At 43.4% G+C, this 20,724-nt stretch overlaps 1 protein-coding gene across 3 annotated transcripts in view; it reads right to left on the reverse strand.

The window, feature by feature from the left end:
• The window catches only part of KSR2 (kinase suppressor of ras 2), a 508,355-nt gene that overhangs the window by 284,583 nt on the left and 203,048 nt on the right, over positions 1-20,724 (reverse strand). For all 3 annotated transcript variants that reach the window (XR_013401510.1, XM_028829955.2, XM_077955340.1), the window contains exon 4: positions 12,186-12,699. Coding sequence is in view for 2 of the 3 variants with exons in the window: in XM_028829955.2 (XP_028685788.1) it covers positions 12,186-12,699 (514 nt within the window). In the remaining variant the exon portion in view is untranslated. The remainder of the gene's footprint in view (positions 1-12,185; positions 12,700-20,724) is intronic.

Raw genomic sequence — 20,724 nt, forward strand, 5'->3', positions numbered from 1 at the left:
TTCCCTCAAAAGCAGACCCTAAAGCAAGGTTTGGGGTCCATGTAATATATTTGAGACGTGATCCTAGCAGCAGGATGAGGAGATGGAGAGGTGAGGCAGGGGAGAAAACATAGCCCATAAAGGGTGTTATGGGGAATGCCTTTGGGGACAATTGGGGCTGTCCCTCTGGGAAGCCTTCAGGACGGGTATAGAACGCACAGCAGAATGGGCCCTCTGAAGGCATATTTATGCACTAGCTCTTGTCCTTCCCCAACTGAAGGTTGTTCCAAGGACAACACCAAGCCCCTGACATTTCCAGCCTGCCCTGTACTCAGATTGAACATGTTCCACTGGCAACAAACAAACAAACAAAACCGCCCAGGCCGAGACACAGGTGCTTGGCATGGGAAGCCCTCGGTGTATACAGAAACCACCCACCACAGCTGCAGGTGAGATCCTGAGTAGGGCTCGGGAGTATGAGGGGACCTCACCAGCTCTGAGAAGTGGGCAGACACAGCCTCCACGCTACTGGAGCATCAATTCCTAAGTGACTATTTGCAGTCACAAGGCTAATTAGTAGCCAAGGCAGGGTTCACCCTGGGCTCCTTCTAAAACACCTCCCAGGAAACTCTCAACACCCTGAAAAGAAATAACAAGAGAGGAAGGCAGGCACTGGGAAAGTCAAAGGACTCGACATAACATAGGGAAAAAATCTCACCAGCATAATATCATCAGTTTGTTCCTTGTAAATAATAAGGAATTGCAAACTAAATACTCTGTTACCCAACCCACAGAACACTTCACCACAAAAATTCATCAAGAAGCACATTCTTGAGCTGATTTTCCATTGTGGAACTTCAGAGCTGCTGTTTCAATAGGAATGTGACAATAGATGATTCATTAGTGCTGTCTGTATAAGCCTCTGGGGCAAACACCAAAAGATAGTCCATTCGATATTTAGAAAGCCAAACATATCTTAAATGAGCCGTACTGGACTAAATCTCTCATCACCGGCCTGAAAGATTCAGCAGCTAGGGGGTTGTGGCATGGTCTTAAGGGAGGCTAGGGCAGGGTCTTTAAGAGGATAAGGACCGATTCTTGCTCCAGAGCTAAGGAAGAGGGCATGGAATCCAGGATAGGGGGTACTAGGTCAATGCTGAATGGGAATCTGGGGGCTCAAATAGAACTTTCTGGCCGGGTGCGATGGCTGATGCCTGAATCCTAGCATTCTGGGAGGCCGAGGCAGGTGGATCACCTGAGGTCAGGAGTTTGAGACCAGCCTGGCCAACAAGGTGAAACCCCGTCTCTACTAAAAGTACAAAAAAATTAGCTGTACATGGTGGCACGCACCTGTAATCCCAGCTATTCAGGAGACTGAGGCAGGAGAATCACTTGAACCTGGAAGGCAGAGGTTGCAGTGAGCCAAGATGGCGCCACTGTACTCCAGCCTGAGTGACACAGTAAGATTCCATCTCAAAAAAAAAAAAGAACTTTCTTATGCAGAGTAATAATAATACTTAACAAAAATTTCTCAGGAGCATAAATTTTACTAGAAATAATTATGTTATAGAATATGTATACATATAATACTATTAATATAAATTATAAAATACCTTGTGAAAGATCTCATCAATTCAAAATAAGACATTCAACATGAATCGGTGACAAGTCTACATTGTAAGATTTTTATTTTTTAATTTTAATTTCAATTTTTTATAATTTCAACTTTCATTTTAGGTTCAGGAGGTATATGTGCAGGTTTGTTACATGGGTGTATTGAGTGATGCTAACGTGCAGGGTATGATTGACCCGTCATTCAGTTAACGAGCATAGTACCCAATAGTCTGGTTTTCAGCCTTTGTCCCTCTCCCTTCTCACCCCTGTCTAGTTATCCCCAGTTTCCACTGTTTCTATCTTTATGTGCATGTGTACATAATGTGTAGCTCCCACTGATAAGTGAGAACATGTAGTATTTGGTTTTATGTTCCTGTGTTAATTTGCTTAGGATAATGGCCGCCAGCTGCATCCATGTTGCTGCAAGGGGCAAAATTTTGTTCTTGTTATGGCTGTATAGTATTCCATGGCATATATGTACCATATTTTCTTTATCCGATCCACCATGGATGGGGACCTAGATTGATTTCATGTCTTTAGTATTGTGAATAGTGCTGCAATGAACATAGGAGTACATGTGAAGCTGTGTGATACGGTTTGGCTGTGTCCCCACTCAAATCTCATCTGGAATTATAGTTCTCATAATCCTCACGTGTCATGGGACAGACCAGGTGGAGATAATTAAATCATGGGGGCAGTCTCCCCCATCCTGTTTTCATTACAGTGAGTGAGTTCTCATGAGAGCAAATGGTTTTATAAGGAGCTTTTCCCCACCTTCGCTCTGCACTTCTCCTTGCTGCTGCCATGTGAAGAAGGATCTGTTTGCTTCCCCCTCTGCCATGATTGTAAGTTTCCTGAGGCTTCCCCAGCCATGCTAAACTGTGAGTCCATTAAACATTTTTCCTTTATAGATTACCCAGTCTCATGTATGTCTTCATTAGCAGCGTGAGAACGGACTAACACACTGTACGTAAAGGATTAACACAATCTTTTCCTCTTCTGTATGAGACTTTAACCCTGGGTTAACTTTCTAGCTCTGATCTGCTGAACCTGATAAACAGGAAACATCACTGTGTTAGTGGGCCACAGTGCTCATCAAATTGCCTCTTGTTGGTAGACTGCATCTGGACTGGGAGCTCATGGAATGAATCTGAAATATCTGATGAGGAATCCACAGCTTTGGGAGTCCTTAAGCAGCACGACTGTTGTAACAGGGCACGTCCCCTGCAGACACCCTGGCAGCCATGAAGACAGAGTTGTTACAACAGCTATTGTCCCATAAGACAGGATAGTTCCCACATGTGCTAAATGTGAGTCTTTGTACCTCAACTGCCACTTGGAGGTAGAGGACAAAAAGAATGGCCCCTGAGGACCCACAGAAGAGATGCCCTATGCTGCCTGCACCCTCTTAAGTCAGTACAGTGCTGAGTGTGTCTTAGTTAGCATAAAAGGAATTACAAAATGAGTACGGCAGAAGTCTTCCTATTTTAATTAATATGCTATTACCCACAGACTAGTCTTCCCTCTCTTACCCTTATAAATACATTAGAGATCGTTGTAATAATTAGCACAATGATTTATAGGTGTGTGCTAGTGAGTTTAAGCACTTATACCTGATTCGTTTTCTAAAACAGACAAAAATATACCTTCTGAAATCTTATCTACATAATGAATCTGTTAGGCAAAGCCTGTTTCCATGCAAACAGCAAATGATATAGCCTAGGCCATGCACAAAATCTGAATTAGTTGGAACAGAGAGAATGGGGTTTGAGTGAAGGTGTAACAAACACATACTCTGTGGCTCTTATCCAGCCTGGTTCTCTCCGCTCACAGGCCAGCTGACGCTGTTGACATACTGCTCCGTAGTGTGGAGGTGAAATGTGTTCACTCATAAACTACACAGGTCTGAACACAGAGACATGTACCAAGGAATGTTCTAAATGTGCTTTGGGGAAAACAGAAGAATTTCCAAAGGAAATAAATTGTGAAAAGGTCATAAATGGAATATTTGTATTTGTGCAGGACTAATAAAGGCAAGACACATTAATAAAAGCATATAGTGTGGTTCCAATAATGAAGAAAGGGAACTAGATATATTTCATACATACCTACAAAGATGAATAAATGCACACAAGGATTTATATCAAAGTATGACTAGCAGTTATAGTAGTTCTCCATGACAAGGGAAACAGGGAATTTTACCATCTTTTGCTTACATTTTGTTTTGCTTGTATTTTCAAAATAAAGATATATCTGCAAATTACTTCTGTAATTAAAATTATAATTGAAAAATCACCTTTAACAAGGATTTGAAAAAATATATATGTGATAGGATTCCTTTTTAATACTGAGTTTCTCCTGCACATTTAAAATGTAATTCAGTTTACAGCAATGCAGTTTACCCTTTCAGATCTTCTGAAAAGAAAGAACAAGCCATTTGTATCATGGGCAGACAAATGAGAAAATCTGAAGACATACAAATCATTGCACACATAAGAATTGTTAGGATCTTTCTTTCCCCAACAACGTGGTCATGGGTGTGGGATCCTTGGAATGAAGATCAAGATAACCAGAATCCCTGAGATCATTTCCTCTTAATTTTCCGAACAGTTCACTATGAGGAATCAGTGCCTGTTTGCCCTTCTAAGTAGGGCCACAAAGCCAGAGGGAAAACGAAGGCTGATAAGAATATCAGAGAGATTTTTGGTAACTCCCCATGCCTATGGCTAACATTTATAGGATTAAATCCATAATCTATGTCAGTGTTTCTCAACCTGTTTTCTATTATGGCTCCTTTGGGAACCTTTTTAGATTTTGTGGTTCCTAATCTCCATCCACAACCTCCAATGAAATTTTCATAAACACAGATATGGTGTATCTCTGTTTACATACAGTGGCTCCTTGTGAAGGAGAGGCACAAACTATTGTAAAAATCCAAGACTTTTCCTGCCTTCCCCCAATAACCAATCTTTGTCCCCTCAGAGGTGATTTCAGCCCCATTGAGAATTCATGCTCTACGTGTATCTATGTATATAAGTATATGTGGTATATACACACTATGGAATACTATACGGCCATAAAATAGAGCAAGATCGTGTCCTTTGCAGGAACGGGGATGGAGCTGGAAGCCATTATCCTTGGCAAACTAACACAGGAACACAAAACCAAATACCCCATGTTCTCACTTTTAAGTGGGAGCTAAACGATGAGAACCCATGGACACATAGAGGGGAACAACACACACTGGAGCCTTCCGGAGGGTAGAGGGTGGGAGGAGGGAGAGGATCAAGAAAAATAACCAATGGGTACTAGGCACCTGGATGATGAAATAATCTATACAACAAACCCCCATGACACAAGTTTACCTATGTAACAAACCTGCACTTGTACCCATGACCTTAAAATGAAAGTTAAAAAAAAAAAAAAAGAAGAAAGAAAACAAGAACATCAGCACACACTTCCCACTCTCTTCATCACATTTCCAAAGTTGTTTCAACTTCCACAATAATCAATCGTTACTTTTACCGGGTAAAGTATAGAGCGTGTGTGCGTGTGTGTGTGTGTGTGTGTGTGTGTGTGTGTGTGTGTGTGTGTGTGTGTGTGTGTGTGTGTGTTTTAGGAATGCCAGAGGAATAAAACCACATACTTAAATGCAAAAATAAAAAGAAAGGAAAAGAAGAAAATAAACAGTTCTTTGAGAATGAACATAAAACAGGGGAAATGGCTTTGATTAGACTAATCATAGCAATTCTAACATATTCCAACACACCTAGATGGCAAATCTCCCAGTGGAGATGACAGACATGCTGTGGCTAATATATTCTTGTATTCTTGTCATGCTCATTCTGAAAAGACGTGGAGATACTACTGGGGACAGGAGGAAAACCCAAACAGATCATCTGATAAACACCAACATGGGTGTGCCTGAGAGCACCAAGGATAAAGAGCCTGAAAAATAGCCTTCCTCGGCCAGGCATGGTGGCTTATGCCTATAATCCCAGCACTCTGGGAGGCCAAGGCAGGCAGATCACCTGAGGTCGGGAGTTTGAGACCAGCCTGATCAACATGGTGAAATCCCATCTCTACTAAAAATACAACAATTAGTGGGGTGTCGTGGCACGTGCCTGTAATCCCAGCTACTCAGGAGGCTGAGGCAGGAGAATTGCTTGTACCCGGGAGACAGAGGTTGCAGTGAGCTGAGATTGTGCCACTGCACTCCAGCCTGGGCAACAGAGTGAGACTCCATCTCAAAAAAAAAAAAAAATTAGCTTGGCATGGTGGCAGGTACCTGTAATCCCAGCTACTTGGGAGACTGAGGCAGGAGAATCACTTGACTCGGGAGGCGGAGGCAGTGAGCTGAGATCGCACCACTGCACTCCAGCCTAGGCAACAGAGCAAGACTCCATCTCAAAAAAAAAAAAAAAAATAGCCTTCCTAGCCTTCCTCCAACCCAAGACCTCCTTTGGTATTGTGTGCTTGAAAAATCACAGGAAGGAACAGTTTTGAAAGCTTTGGAACCTGTTCACAAAGATCTGTGACTTCTGAAACTCAGATTCATTCCATTCAGAGGAAATTAAAGCAGACTGAATACCGCCAAGTTAGCCACAGAGATGGGTCCCAGCAGGACTACAGGGGTGAAGGAGAGAAGAAACCAGACATGAAAGAGAGATAACTGGAACCCAAATGCACAGAATAGCTCTGGAACTCTCTCTGGCTACATTTCACAGAATAGAGGGCAAAGGCTTCTCAAACCTTCTCACCTACTCCCTGATGGGGTTTATTCTAGAATCAAAGCTGTTCAGAGTAGGAAAAGCCTCCAGCGGGGGAAAAAGAAAAGGACATACAGGCATATCTTGTTGTATTGCACTTCACTCTACTGCACTGTGCAGACATCACATTTTTTTACAGATTGAAGGTTTGTGGCAACCCTGCATTGAGCAAGCCTCTCGCTGCCACATTTCCAACAGCACAAGCTCACTTCATGTCTCTGTGTCACATTTTGGTCATTCTAGCAATATTTCCAACTTTTTCATTATTATTATATCTGTTTTGGTTATCTGTGATCAGTGATCTTTCATGTCACTACAGTAATTGTTTTGGGGTGCCACAAACTGTGCCCATATGACAGTGAAATAAATCTATCAATGTTGTATGTGTTCTGACTGCTCCACTAACAGGCTATTCCCCATCTCTCTCTCCTTTTCCTGGGCCTCCCTATTTTCTGAGACACAACAATATTGAAATTAGCCCAATTAATAACCCAACAATTACCTCTAAGCGTTCCAGTGAAAGGAAGAGTTGTACATCTCTCACTCTAAATCATATGCTAAAAATGATTACGCTTAGTGAGAAAGATACGTCAAAAGCTGAAATGAACTGAAAGCTAGGCTTCTTACGCCAAACGGTCAAGTTGTGAAGGCAAAGAAAAAGTTCTTTTTCTTAAGGAAACTAAAAGTGCTATTCCCGTGAACACATGAATGATAGGAAAATAAAACAGCCTTATTGCTGATACGGAGAAAGTTTTAGTGGTCTGGACAGAAGATCAAGCCAGACACAACATTCCCTTAAGTCAAACCCTAATCCAAAGCAGGGCCCTAACTCTATTCAATTCTGTGAAGGCTGAGAGAGGTGAGGAAGCTGCAGAAGAAAATGTGGACACCAGTAGAGGTTGGCTCATAAGGTTTGTGGAAAGAAGTTGTCTCCATAAGATAAAAAAGTACAGTGAAGCAGCAAGTGCTGATGGAGAAGCTGCAGCAAGTCATCTAGAAGATCTAGCTACGATCATTGATGAAAGTGGTTACACTAAACAACAGATTTTCCATGTAAATGAAACAGTCTTATATTCAAAGATGCCATCTAGGACTTTCAGAACTACAAAGATGAAGTCAAGGCCTGGCTTCAAAGCTTCAAAGAACAGGCTGACTCTCTTGTCAGGGACTACCACAGCTGGTGACTTTTAAGCTGAAGCCAATGCTCATTTATCATGCCAAAAATTCTAGGGCTCTTAAGAATTATGCTAAATCTACTCTGCCTATACTCTATAAATGGAACAACAAAGCCTGGATGATAGCACATTTGTTCACAGCATGGTTTGCTGAATATTTTAAGCCCACTGTTGAGATCTACTGTATAGAAAAAACAAGATCCCTTTCAAAATATTATTGCTCATCGACAATGCATCTGCTCACCCAAAACCTCTGAGGAAGATGTACAAACAGATTATGTGATTTTCATCCCTGCTAATACGTCCATTCTGCAGCCCATGGATTAAGGAGTAATTTTATCTTTCAAGTCTTATTATTTAAGAAATACATTTTATAAGGCTATAGCTGCCATAGATAGTGATTCCTCTGATGGATCTGGGAAAAGTAAAATAAAAACCTTCCGGAGGCTGGGTGCAGTGGCTCATGCCTATAATCCCAACACTTTGGGAGGCCGAGGTGGGTGGATCACCTGAGGTCAGGAATTTAAGATCAGTCTGGCCAACATGGTGAAACTCCATCTCTCCTAAAAATGCAAAAATTAGCCAGGCATGGTGGTGGGCACCTGTAATCCCAGCTACTCAGGAGGCTGAGGCAGGAGAATTACTAGAACCCAGGAGGTGGAGGTTGCAGTGAGCCAAGATTGCTCCATTTTACTCCAGCCTGGGTGACAGAGTGAGACTCCATCTAAAAAAAAAAAATCTTCTGGAAACGATTCACCATTTTGGATGCCATTAAGAACATTCATGATTCATGGAAGGAGGTCAAAATATCAACATTAACAGGAGTTTGGAAGAAGTTGATTCCAACCCTCATGGATGACTTTGAGGGCTTCAAGATTTCAATGGAGGAAGTAACTGCAGACGTGGTGGAAACAGTAAGAGAACTAGAATTAAAAGTGGAGCCTGAAGGTATAACTGAATTGCTGCAATCTCATGATAAAACTTAAATAGACAAGGAGTTGCTTCTTATGGATGAGCAAGGAAAGTGGTTTCTTGAGATGGAATCTACTCCAGGTAAAGGTGCCTTGAACATTGTTGAATTGACAACAAACATTTTAGAATATTACATAAACTTAGTTGACAAAGCAGTGGCAGGGTTTGAAAGGACTGACTCTAATTTTGAAAGAAGTTCTTCTAGGCTATCAAACGGTATCACATGCTACAGAGAACCCTTTTGTGAAAGGAAGAGTCTACCTATGTAGAAAATTGCATTGTTGTCATATTTTAAGAAATTGTCACAGTCAGCCCAACTTTCAGCAACCATCACCCTGATCAGTCAGCAGCCATCAACATCGAAGCAAGACTTTCCACTAGCAAAGACTATGGCTCAGATGATCATTAGTGTTTTTAGCATTAAAGTATTTCTAAATTAATGTATGTACATTGTTTTTTAAGACATAATGCCATTATACACTTAATAGACTACAGTATGGTATAAAACATAACTATTCTATGTACTGGGAAATCCAAAATTTGTGTCATTCACTTTAGGATCTTTATCGTGGTGGTCTGGAACCAAACTCACAATATCTCTGAAGTATGCCCGTACTTACTGAAAACAAGTTTTACAAAACAACACTAAAACGCTTACCATATGCAATGTGTTCCAATATACTCTAGTCTAGGCTAGTCTATTTCATTTTTTTAATGCTGGTCACAAGCTATTAAAATAATGCTACCAACCACGAATGGGTCATGACCACAAATTTAAAAACACAAATGTATTCTAACCTCTTAGGTCCACAGCTGAGAAAGCTAAGATTCAGAGAGGTTAAATCCGTGGTCAAAAGGCTACTTCCTGACAGAATCAGGACTACCTCAGACCCAGGTAAATGATGACTGTTGTTACTAGTCTAATAATTGGGACTCACCTCAACTAACACCTCCTCTATAAGTCCTGATCAGAATTCACCTCTACCCATGACCCCTGCTACCAACATTATTCAGGTTGCTGTTGTTTATGTCTTAGGTTTTTTTAACACCCCCAGGCCTGCTGCCCTGATATCCCTGTGAACCTGGAGGCATGGTCTCAGGCTAAGTGGTCCCACAGCATTTTCTACATCACCAAACTGACCACTCTGTTCCTCTCCTCTACTCCTTCCTTGCCATGAACCACAGCATCCCCCAAGGTGGGCCAGGGAACTACTAGCCTTGAGAAAGTGATGAGCTTGCTAACTCAGCCAGAAGAAACCTGAAGGGCAAAGCTTAACACCACCTGGGTCCTGATATACACATTCCAAAATTTGGAAGACCTTGAAGAAGTGGGCCATTCAGCCCTATCCAGGCAGAATTAATCCTTCAGGGGTCTAGGGAAAGGACCGCATTTAAAAACCAAAGGGCAGCCTCTCTCACTTGGCCTCCATATTGCAGATTAAAAGATGATGTGTCTGGAGAGTCGGCTTTATGATCAAGTTTCGCCTTACTAGGTGGTGCACCCTGGGAAACGGACAGGAAGAAGCACAAAGTGTGGGGACAATGTAGCAAGCAGACCCCAAATGCCTCTTCCACCTTCCACCTTAGCAACCTGCACTCCCAGCCTTCCTAGAACTCTACCCCATGTCTTCACCTTGAGGTTTCAGCAGGCCCCAATCTCTGTGGCTGTCACAAAACCATGCAAATCAAACCCAACTCCAATCAGAAAAGCATCTATCCTCTGCTTCACCCTCAGAGGTCTCAGACACGCATTCTACGTCTTCAAGCTAGGTTTCCACACAGCAGCTTGAATATGACTATTGTAAAATCATATGTTCCACGTCAATCACTTTAGGGCATTCCCAATGCTTCAAAAAAGAGAATCACTCTCTACACCACAGCTTCAGACAGGGCTTGGTAAACCACAGTTCATGGGCCAAATTGGGCCAGGTACCTGTTTTTATAAATAAAGTTTTATTGGAACACTGCCATGCCTATTTGTTTACCTATTGTCTGTGCTGGTTTTGTGCTACATGATAGAGTTGAGTAGCTGCAATAGAGACCAAATGGCCTGCAAAGTCTAAAGTATTTACTATCTGCCCCTGTACAGAAAAAGTGTGCCAACTCTTCACTTACAGAATCCTGCCTTTTTTTAATGGTGATAAAATACACATAACATAAAATTTACCATCTTAACTGCTTTGAAGTGTAGAGATCAGTGGTATTAATTACATTTGCATTGTTGTACAACCATCACCACCATCCATCTCCAGAATGTTTACATCATCCCAAATGCAAAGTCTATACCCAATAAATAATAACTCCCCATTCTCCCTCCCCTCAGCCCTGGCATCCACTGTTCTACTTTCTGCCTCTTTGAATCTGTCTACTCTAGGTATCTCATATTGGTGGAATTATGCAGTATTTGTCCTTATGTGTCTGGCACATTTTACTTAGCATGCTGTCTTCAAGGTTCACCCATGTTGTAGCATATATCAGAAGTTCCTCCCACGTCGGGCGTGGTGGCTCATGCCTGTAATCCCAGCACTTTGGGAGGCCAAGTCGGGCAGATCATTTGAGGTCAGGAGTTTGAAACCAGCCTGGCCAACATGGTGAAACCCTGTCTCTACTAAAAATACAAAAAATTAGCCAGGCATGGTGGCGCAGGCTTCTAGTCCCAGCTACTCGGGAGGCTGAGGCAGGAGAATCACTTGAACCTGGGAGGCAGAGGTTGCAGTGAGCTGACATCGCACCACTGCACTCCAGCCTGGGCAACAGAGCGAGACTCTGTCTCAAAAAAAATAAGTTTCTTCCTTTTTAAGGCTAAATCATATTGCATTGTATGGATAGACCACATTGTGTTTACTCATTTGTCTACTGATGGACACAGGTTGTTTCTACTTTTTGGCTACTGTGAATAGCACAGCAACCTGCCCAATCCTCAAGTGTCACCCTACATCACACACCTGCTCTCTCCCTCAAAGGGGTCCTCTGTCAATTTCCTCAATGTGTCCTGCTTCCTACCACCTTCAACTGAAATGAGCCGTGGATATAAAATACACATTCAATATCAAAGACTTTGTATTTTAAAAAATGCAAAATATCTCAGTAATGATATTTTACATTCATTCTATGTTAAAATATTATCATTTTGATATATTAGGTTGAATGACGTATTATGATAATTAATATCACTTGTTCCTTTTCATTCTTTTTAATGTGACTACTAGAAAGTTGAAGGTTAATATATGCCTCATATCCTATTTCTAGGAGCGGCACTAGGCTAGACTCTGCAGGGGTTGGCAAACGTTTTCAGTAAAAAGCCAGATGGTAAATATTTTCAGCTTTGTGGGCCATTCTCACTCTGCCATTGTCAGACAAAAGCAGCCATAGGCAACACATAAAGGAATGATCATGGGTATGTTCCAATACCTTTTATTTACAAAATCAGGCCAGCTATCAGATTTAGCCCCTAGGCTATAGGATATTAATCGTATTTTTTAAATGGCCTATTCTGAGAAAGTCTGTTCTATTCATTTTCTCAGAACCCTCTGTGAAAAGCCATTTTTCATTCAGCCAGAGTCTGGAACACAAGTCTGTTCCCGGTTTCCCTGACCTGGGCAGCTCCTGAGACCACGGGGCAGCCCCTCGCAGTCCGGGACTCGACAGCCCCAGGGCACCCACCGACCGCACTCACTTGGGCGTGTGGGCCTCGTCCACGCGGTGCCCCAGCTGGAACTCGTGGGATTTGCTCCGATGCAGCGCGGTGAACCCCGGGATCAAGTGTATCAGCTTTCGGGAGGAGGGTGGTGGGGTCCCCGGGGGCTTCAGCTTGTTCTTCTTCCTCATGGGCGGCGTGCCCGGCGGGGTCACGGTGGTGACGATGTTGGGGGTGCGCGGCGGGGTGCGGACCGCGTGCCGCTGCCGGGGCGATGGGGGCAAGGAACGGTGGCCCGACTCCAGGGGCGGGGGCGGGCACAAGCCCGGGTAGGGGTCCACGGTAAGCCTGTCCACGTGAGTGTACACAGGGGCCCCGGGAGTGGGGCTGGTGTGACAATAGTGCTGGACGCACTTGGACTGGACCCTGGGGCTCTGGGAGAGATGGGTGCGGATCCACGGGGTGGGCTCCGGGGGGCACACGGGATTGTTCTCCTTCCCCGTTTCTGTCGTGGGCCACTGGATGGTCCAGTCTTGTTTGGAAAGGTTGCCTCCTAAGTTGGAACAGAAGAGCAGAGACAATGGGTAAGCCATGAGAAAGCCAGATGAGTTATACCACATACACCATTACATCATACACACATTACACCACATGCCCATTACATCATACGCATGTTACACTATATACCTGTTACATCCTATGCATGTTATTTCATGTGCACATTACACCACGTGCCCATTACATCATATGCATGTTACACTATATACCTGTTACATCCTATGCATGTTATTTCATGTGCACATTACACCATGTGCCCATTACATCATATGCATGTTACGCTATATAACTGTTACATCGTATGTATAACATACGCTCATTATATCATATGCACATTAAATCACATGCATGTTACACTATATATCTGTTACATTGTATGCATGTTATATGTACATTATATCATATGCACATTACATCATATGCATGTCACATTATATGTACATTACATCATATGCATGCTATTTCATATGCCCATTACCTCTTATAGACATTCTATCAAATGCACGTTACATCATACTCACATTAGATCATAAGCACATTTACATAAATCCAACCACCCCTACTTGGCCTCTCCAAAAAGAGAATGAAATCCCTTTGTTGACCCTGTTACCCTATTCCCCATTCAACAGCCTTGTCTTCCACTGCCCCATAGCTGGAAAGACCCCACAGCCCAAATGCTCAGAAAAGCAAAGAAGTTAATTCTCGCCTTTTGAGCTTCCCAAGGTTCCAGTTCCGGCAGTTTCAAAGTGATTTAAAGGATTTTAAAGGATAACTTTTCCCTTACATGGACATTTTAATACCTAACCCTCACATGAGATACACAGATTCCAAGGAAGTCAAGTTCATCCTTCTCCCTGACCACTTCCTCGGCCACCGCATACTTCTTCCAGATCTATGTCACCATGTTCTCATTCATGCATTTGTCCAGTAAACATCCTGTGAGTGCCAACTATGCCCTTTGCTTGGAAAAGACACAAAAGTAACACAGAAGAGACCCTGGTCCCTGGACTTACATTCTGCCAAAGCAGAGTCATGATAGACAAGAAAACATGCTCACTGAAGGATTTCACCCTCCTCCCGAAAGCTGATACACTTGATCCCAGGGTTCACCGCGCTGCATCGGAGCAAATCCCACAAGTTCCAGCTGGGGCACTGCGTGGACGAGGCCCACACGCCCAAGTGAGTGCGGTCGGTGGGTGCCCTGGGGCTGTCAAGTCCCGGACTGCGAGGGGCTGCCCCGTGGTCTCACGAGCTGCCCAGGTCAGGGAAGCCGGGAACAGACTTGTGTTCCAGACTTGTGTTATTGGTGCTGGGAGGGAAATAAACAGAATGATGTGATAAAAGCAATATGGGTGGCTGTGCACGGAGGCTCACACCTGTAGTTCCAGTAATTTGGGAGGCCAAAGTGGGTAGATCGCTTGAGGTCAGGAGTTCAAGACCAGCCTGGCCAACATGGTGAAACCCCATCTCTACTAAAAATGCAAAAAATTAGCCAGGCATAGTGGCACGCACCTGTAATCCCAGTTACTGGGGAGGCTGAGACAGGAGAATTGCTTCAACCCAGGAGGCAGAGATTACAGTGAGCCAAGATTGCATCACTGCACTCCAGCCCAGGCTACAGGCTCGCTCTAAAAAAACAAAGAATATGGGTAACAGAATGGTTAACCATAGAGTGCTACATACAAACCACATGCTACACAGCTCAGCCAGGAGAAGGCACCAAGTGCCAATGCACACAAAAGCCTGGGCGAATGTCCAGAGAATTAGGCTGAGTAAAAAAAATGCCAATCCCCAAAGGTTACATACTATATGACTCCATTTATATAGTATTTTTGAAATGACAACATTTTTGAAACAGAGGATAGACTGATGGCTGCCAGGGGTTAGGGATGGCAGAAAAGTGGGTAGGAGAAAAATGGATGCGGGGATAGAAGAGCAATACAAGGGAGCCTTGGAGTGCTGGAACTCTCCAGCATCTTGACTGTGGTAGATATACAAACCTACACAGATGATCAGAGTACATAAAAGTAGGCCCGTGGTGCACATAGACACCATGGAATACTATGCAGCCATAAAAAAGGATGAATTCAAGTCATTTGTAGGGACATGGATGAAGCTGGAAACTATCATTCTCAGCAAACTATCACAAGGACAGAAAACCAAACACCACATGTTCTCTCACTCATAGGTGGGAATTGAACAATGAGATCATTTGGACACAGGGTAGGGGACATCACACACAGGGTCCTGCAGGGGGAGTGGGGGACTACGGGAGGGATAGCATTAGGAGAAATACCTAATGTAAATGATGAGTTGACGGGTGCAGCAAACCAACATGGCACAAGTTTACCTATGTATCAAACCTGCACGTTATGCACATGTACCCTAGAACTTAAAATTTAAAAAAAAAAAAAACTAGGCCCATGGTGGTGGCTCTTGCCTGTAATCCCAGCGCTTTGGGAGGCCAGAGCCTCCAAAAGGGAGGAGGATCACTTGAGCCCAGGAGTTCAAGACCAGCCTGGGTGACATAGTAAAACCTTGTCTGTACAGAAAGTAAAAAAAAAAAAAAAATAGCCAGGCATGGTAGTGTACTCTGTGGTCTCAGCTACTTGGGAGGCTGAGGTGTGAGGATTGCTTGAGCCTCAGGAGGTTGAGGCTGCAGTTAGCCATGTTCATGCCATTGCACTCCAGCCTGGATGACAGAGTGAGACCCTGCCTTAAAAAGAAAAATACATAAAACTAAATAAACACACAGGCACAGGCGCACACAAACACACGAGTGAAAATAAAGCTGGGGAAATCTGAACAAGATGGTGGATTGTATCCATATCAATATTCTATGATATTGTATTGTATAGTACAGTAGTACTATAGTTTTGCAAAATGTAACATTGGAAAGAAAAGTATACAAGGAATGTCTGTATTATTTCTTACACCTGCATGTGAATCTACAATTATCTCAATCAAAAATTTCTGTTAAGAAATTAAAAATAAAATACAAGAATATAGGGGGCCTACTTTAGTAGGGTGATCCGGGAAGGCCTCCTAAGGAAGTGACATTCCTCCTGGTATGTGAAGGACAGGAAGCGGATGGTCACACCAAGCACCAAGGACAGAGCACACCAGACTGGGAAACAATAAGGGCTAAGGCCTAGAAGTAGGAAGGGCTTTTTTTTTTTTTTTTAAGTCTTCCAATAGCTTGTTAGAAAGAAAAGACAGTTTTTTTAATCCCCACTGTTATGAATTCGAATTGAGGTTTTCATCCGTAGTATAAACTGAATTAAAAAGAGAGACAGAAATTTAAAAATCCAATGGTAGGCCGGGTGTGGTGGCTCACACCTGTAATCCCAGCACTTTGGGAGGTCAAGGCAGGTGGATCACCTGAGGTCAGGAGTTCGAGACCAGCCTGACCAACATGACGAAACTCCATCTCTACTAAAAATACAAAAAAATTAGCTGGGCGTGGTGGTGTGCACCTGTAATCCCAGCTACTCGGGAGGCTGAGGTAATAAGAATCCCTTGAACTCAGGAGGCAGAGGTTGCAGTGAGCCGAGATCGCACCATTGCACTCCAACCTGGGCAACAAGAGTGAAACTCTGTCTCAAAAAAAAACAAATCTAATGGTGTATTAACATTTTTCATTCGTTTGCCATACTGACCAGTGCAAATACAAATTTGGTCTAAAGACACAGATTCTCATGCAACCATGTAAAGCCTTTCTGCATCCTCCATGCTAAGAGCTCTAAATGCGTAAACATCCAATAATACCAAATGTACAGGCTTCAAAACCAGCTAAGTTAGGGCAGTCACTTTCCTAGGTCTCTTTCCTGGGTGCCTGCATGAAGGTGGTGTTCACAACCGTGTGATGACAATGGGGTGACCCTCAAGGAGAGGTTGAAGGGACAGGTGAGAACAGACTGCCAAGTCTGCGGGCTAAGGTGCAGACTGGCTTCTATACCAAGTCCAACAGGAAGCCATTGGGAGTTTGGAGGCAGGGGAGGCACGGATTGAATGTTCATTTCTCAAAGATCACTCAGGCTGCTGCAGGGAAAAGTAGAGCCTAATTAAGGGGTATCTCAGCGAGTTGCAAGAGATGATGCCAGCTCTGGCTGGGGTGGTGGCAACAAAGATGGAGAGAAGTTGGCCAGGTGTCAATGAAGGAAGAACCACCAGAACCCAGAGGAAGGTAAACACGTGAGCACTTCCACGATGGGCCGAGGAAGGAGATTTGGGGTGGAAAGAAATTCCTAGCTGACTAGCAATAACAATAATAATTACTATAACGACCGTAACAAGAGCTAATTTATAGCGCATTTGATGGCTTCCAGAGTGCTTTCATGAACACTGACTCACTGTTCCATTTTTAATTAAAACAACTCATTTTGTTATTATATATTCAGTACAGAAAAATTAGAAAATTGAGATAAGAGAAAAAGGCAATGCTGTTCTACAGCCTAGCCATCATCCCTATCAATATCTGACGGTAGAGCCTTCCAGATGGTTTGGGGTGGATTTTTTTTTTTTTAAGGAAAAAAATATTCCATAAGACCATATTTAATGGTTCATTGTCTGTTTTCTTCACTTGTTATATTGGGACTGTTTTACATCTAACTTAATTTTTGTAACTCTGTGTGCAAAGGGTCATTCTGATTTCCATTTTGTAGGTAAGGAAACTGATGCACAGAGATGAAGATGTGCCTAAGGTCACAAGAGAGATGGTAACTGGCAGCCAGACTCAAACCCAAAACTTTGGCCACCTCAACAAGCAGGGCATGAGACTGTCTGTGGAAGAGAACTGGGGCCTCCATTTGCCATCAGAGATCATTCAAACGGGAAAAGATACTGAAACAAAGGCTCATTTCTCAAAAGGGTCTCCTTTTCCCTCCTCCCAGGCTTGCCAAAAGAACACTCTACCAAAGTCACCATCATTACAGTATCTACTCTCAAATATTGACACATACACATTAGCCCAGTGAGTAAGAGAGTCAACGCTGGAGTCAGATGACTTGGGCTCCAAATCTGACTCCCCACCACTTACGGCTGTGTGACCTTAGGCACTCATCTAACCTCTCTGAGTCTTAGCTTTGTCACCTGTGCAATGGGACCAATAATAAAACCTACCTCAGGGACTACTATGAGGATCAAATGCACAAATACAAGTAATGTGCTTAGCACAGCTCCCGGCACACAATAGGTACACCATAAATGCTAGCTACTGGCATTGTAATTCTCAACACTGTGGTAATACAATATCTGCTATTTAAAGAGTGTGTAGTGGTTCTGACAACTTTACTATTCTCACCCCTTGTACAGTGAGGAAGCTGACATTTAGCTGAAGCTACATAGCTCTAAGAGTCAGGAACAGAACAGAGAATCAAGTTAAGACAAGTTTCTCCATCACGCATAAGCTCTGGATTGATGTATCAGATCAGGGAATACAAACTCATTGTCCAGTTAGCCTAAGTAAAGCCTGTTTAAGAAAGTCAATCTATTTTCTAAGCTGTCTTAATCAAATACTGCACCATGAAACCACAAAGTAGTGCTTTTGGCATTATCATTACAAGCTGTTGTCCATCCTGAATGAAATGGAAAGAATACAGGATTGGGAACCAGAAGAACTCAATAGAATTCTGATTACACTACCGACCAGCTCTGTGACCTTGGGCAAATTACTTAACCTCCCTGAGCTTCAGTTTGGGGGCTCATAAAATGGGAATAATTATGGCTTTGTTGGAGGGTGCAGTGAGAATTAAATGTATTTATTTCACAAATATTTGAACACCCTTTATGTACCAGGCACCGTTCTGGACACCAGAATAGAACAATAAATAAAACACACACACACAAAAAAAAACCTGTTTTTGCAGAGCTCACATTCTTAGTAGGGAAACAGATGAAACAAGTAGATGAACAAATGTATCATATATACAGTGATAGTGAGTCCTCTAGAGGGAAAGAAAGCAGAGCACAGAGACAAAAAAAAAAAAAAAAAAAAGTACTGAGGGCTATTTTAATTGGAAAAGGATGAGGAGGTGATGGTGGACATTTGAGCAAATTTCAGAGTGAAATGAAGACTGAATTAATAAGATAAAGTGATCAAACCATCAGACAGAGCCTGAGCCATCATGTCCATGCCAACAAATGGCAGATGATTGAAGATGGGTGAAAACATCTATTCTGGTTGCCTTGTGACTCATCCCCTTTGTCCCCAGGCATTCACTATGCCAGCCCCTGTCCTCAAGATGCTCCCAGTCTAGTGAAAATGATCAATAATAAAAAAACTCTCACTGCAGTTCCATCCTAGGTACAGATCCCAAATAATTGAAAACAGGGACTCAAATACTTGTAGACAAATGCTCATAGCAGCACTATGCACAATCGCCAATAGGTGGAAACAACCCAAGTGTCCATCAACTAAGGAATGGATAAACAAAATGTGGTACGTCCATATAATGGAATATTATTCACCCATAAAAAGGAAAGAAGTACTGATTCATGTGGATCAACCTTGAAAAACACTATGCTAAGTAAAAGAAGTCAGACACAAACGGTCACATGTCATATGATTCCATTTACATGAAAAAATCCCAAAGAGGCAAATCTATAGAGAAAGAGAGCAGATTCGTGGTTGCCAGGAGCTGGGGCTGGTGGGGAATGGGGAGGAATGGTTAATAGGCATGGGTTTTTGGGGGAGGTGATGAAATAGGTTTGGAACTAAATAGAGGTGGTAGTTGCACAATCTTGTGAATGAACTAAATGTCACAGCCTGGTTCGCTTTGAAATGATTAATTGTATGTGATGTGAATTTCCACTACATAAAATGAATTAATAAGTACTCACAATACCAAACACAGAATCCTAAGTCAGAAAAAGTGCAGGAGCATATGGGGCACAGAAGAGAGGAAGCCCACTGGCCAGGAGGTGGGGGTGGGTAGGAGAAGGCAGCCTGGAGGAGGTGGCACCTAAGCCCAGAACTTGAGGGTGAACAAGAGTTCCTAGGAAAGGCGGCAGCGAGGTGGGTGATAGTGGAAGGATGGTAACACAGAAAACAGCAGAGTCAAGGGCCAGGAGAAGAGGGACGTGGGAGTTTGGAGAACTGCCAGTCGTTCACTATGACTAGAGTTATTTTTCCAGGGTGAGGAGGTGGGGAGACAGAGTCTAGCTCTGTCGCTCAAGTTGGAGTGCTGTGGCATGATCTCAGCTCACTGAAACTTGAACCTCAACCTCCTGGGGTTCAAGCGATTCTCCTGCCTCAGCCTCCTGAGCAGCTGGGACTACAGTGGCCTCACGTGATCCACCAGCCTTGACCTTCCAAAGTGTTGGAATTACAGGTATAAGCCACTGCGCCTGGCCAAGCTGGAGTTATTTTGAGAGAGGAAAAAATTCAGCCAGGAGCGTTGGCTCACACCTGTAATCCCAGCACTTTGGGAGGCCGAGACGGGCGGATCATGAGGTCAGGAAATCGAGACCATCCTGGCTAACACTGTGAAACTCCGTCTCTACTGAAAATACAAAAAAAAAAGAAAAAAAAGAAAGAAAAAAAGTAGCCGGGTGTGGTGGCAGGTGCCTGTAGTCCTAGCTACTCGGGAGGCTGAGGCAGGAGAATGGCTTGAACTCGGGAGGCGGAGCTTGCAGTGAGCCGAGATTGCGCCACTGCACTCCAGCCTGGGAGAGAGAGGGAGACTCCGGTCTTAAAAAAAAAAAAAAGAGAGAGAGAGACAAACAGGAACACAAAAAGGAAATGAGGCTCTGGGGAAGATGATTGTGAAGTCTAGTTAAAGAGGCTGGGCGCAGTGGTTCACAATGTAATCCCAGCACTTCGGAAGGCCAAGGGTGGGTGGATCACTTCAGGCCGGAAGTTGAACGTGGCGAATCCCCGTCTCTACTAAAAATACTAAAATTAGCCAGGTGTGGTGACCCACATGTGTAGTCTCAGCTACTCTGGGGGCTGAGGCAGGAGAATGGCGTGAACCCGGGAGGCGGAGCTTGCAGTGAGCCAAGATCGCGCCACTGCACTCCA

The sequence above is a fragment of the Macaca mulatta genome, chromosome 11, assembly GCF_049350105.2.
Source record: "Macaca mulatta isolate MMU2019108-1 chromosome 11, T2T-MMU8v2.0, whole genome shotgun sequence".
NCBI lineage: Eukaryota > Metazoa > Chordata > Mammalia > Primates > Cercopithecidae > Macaca > Macaca mulatta.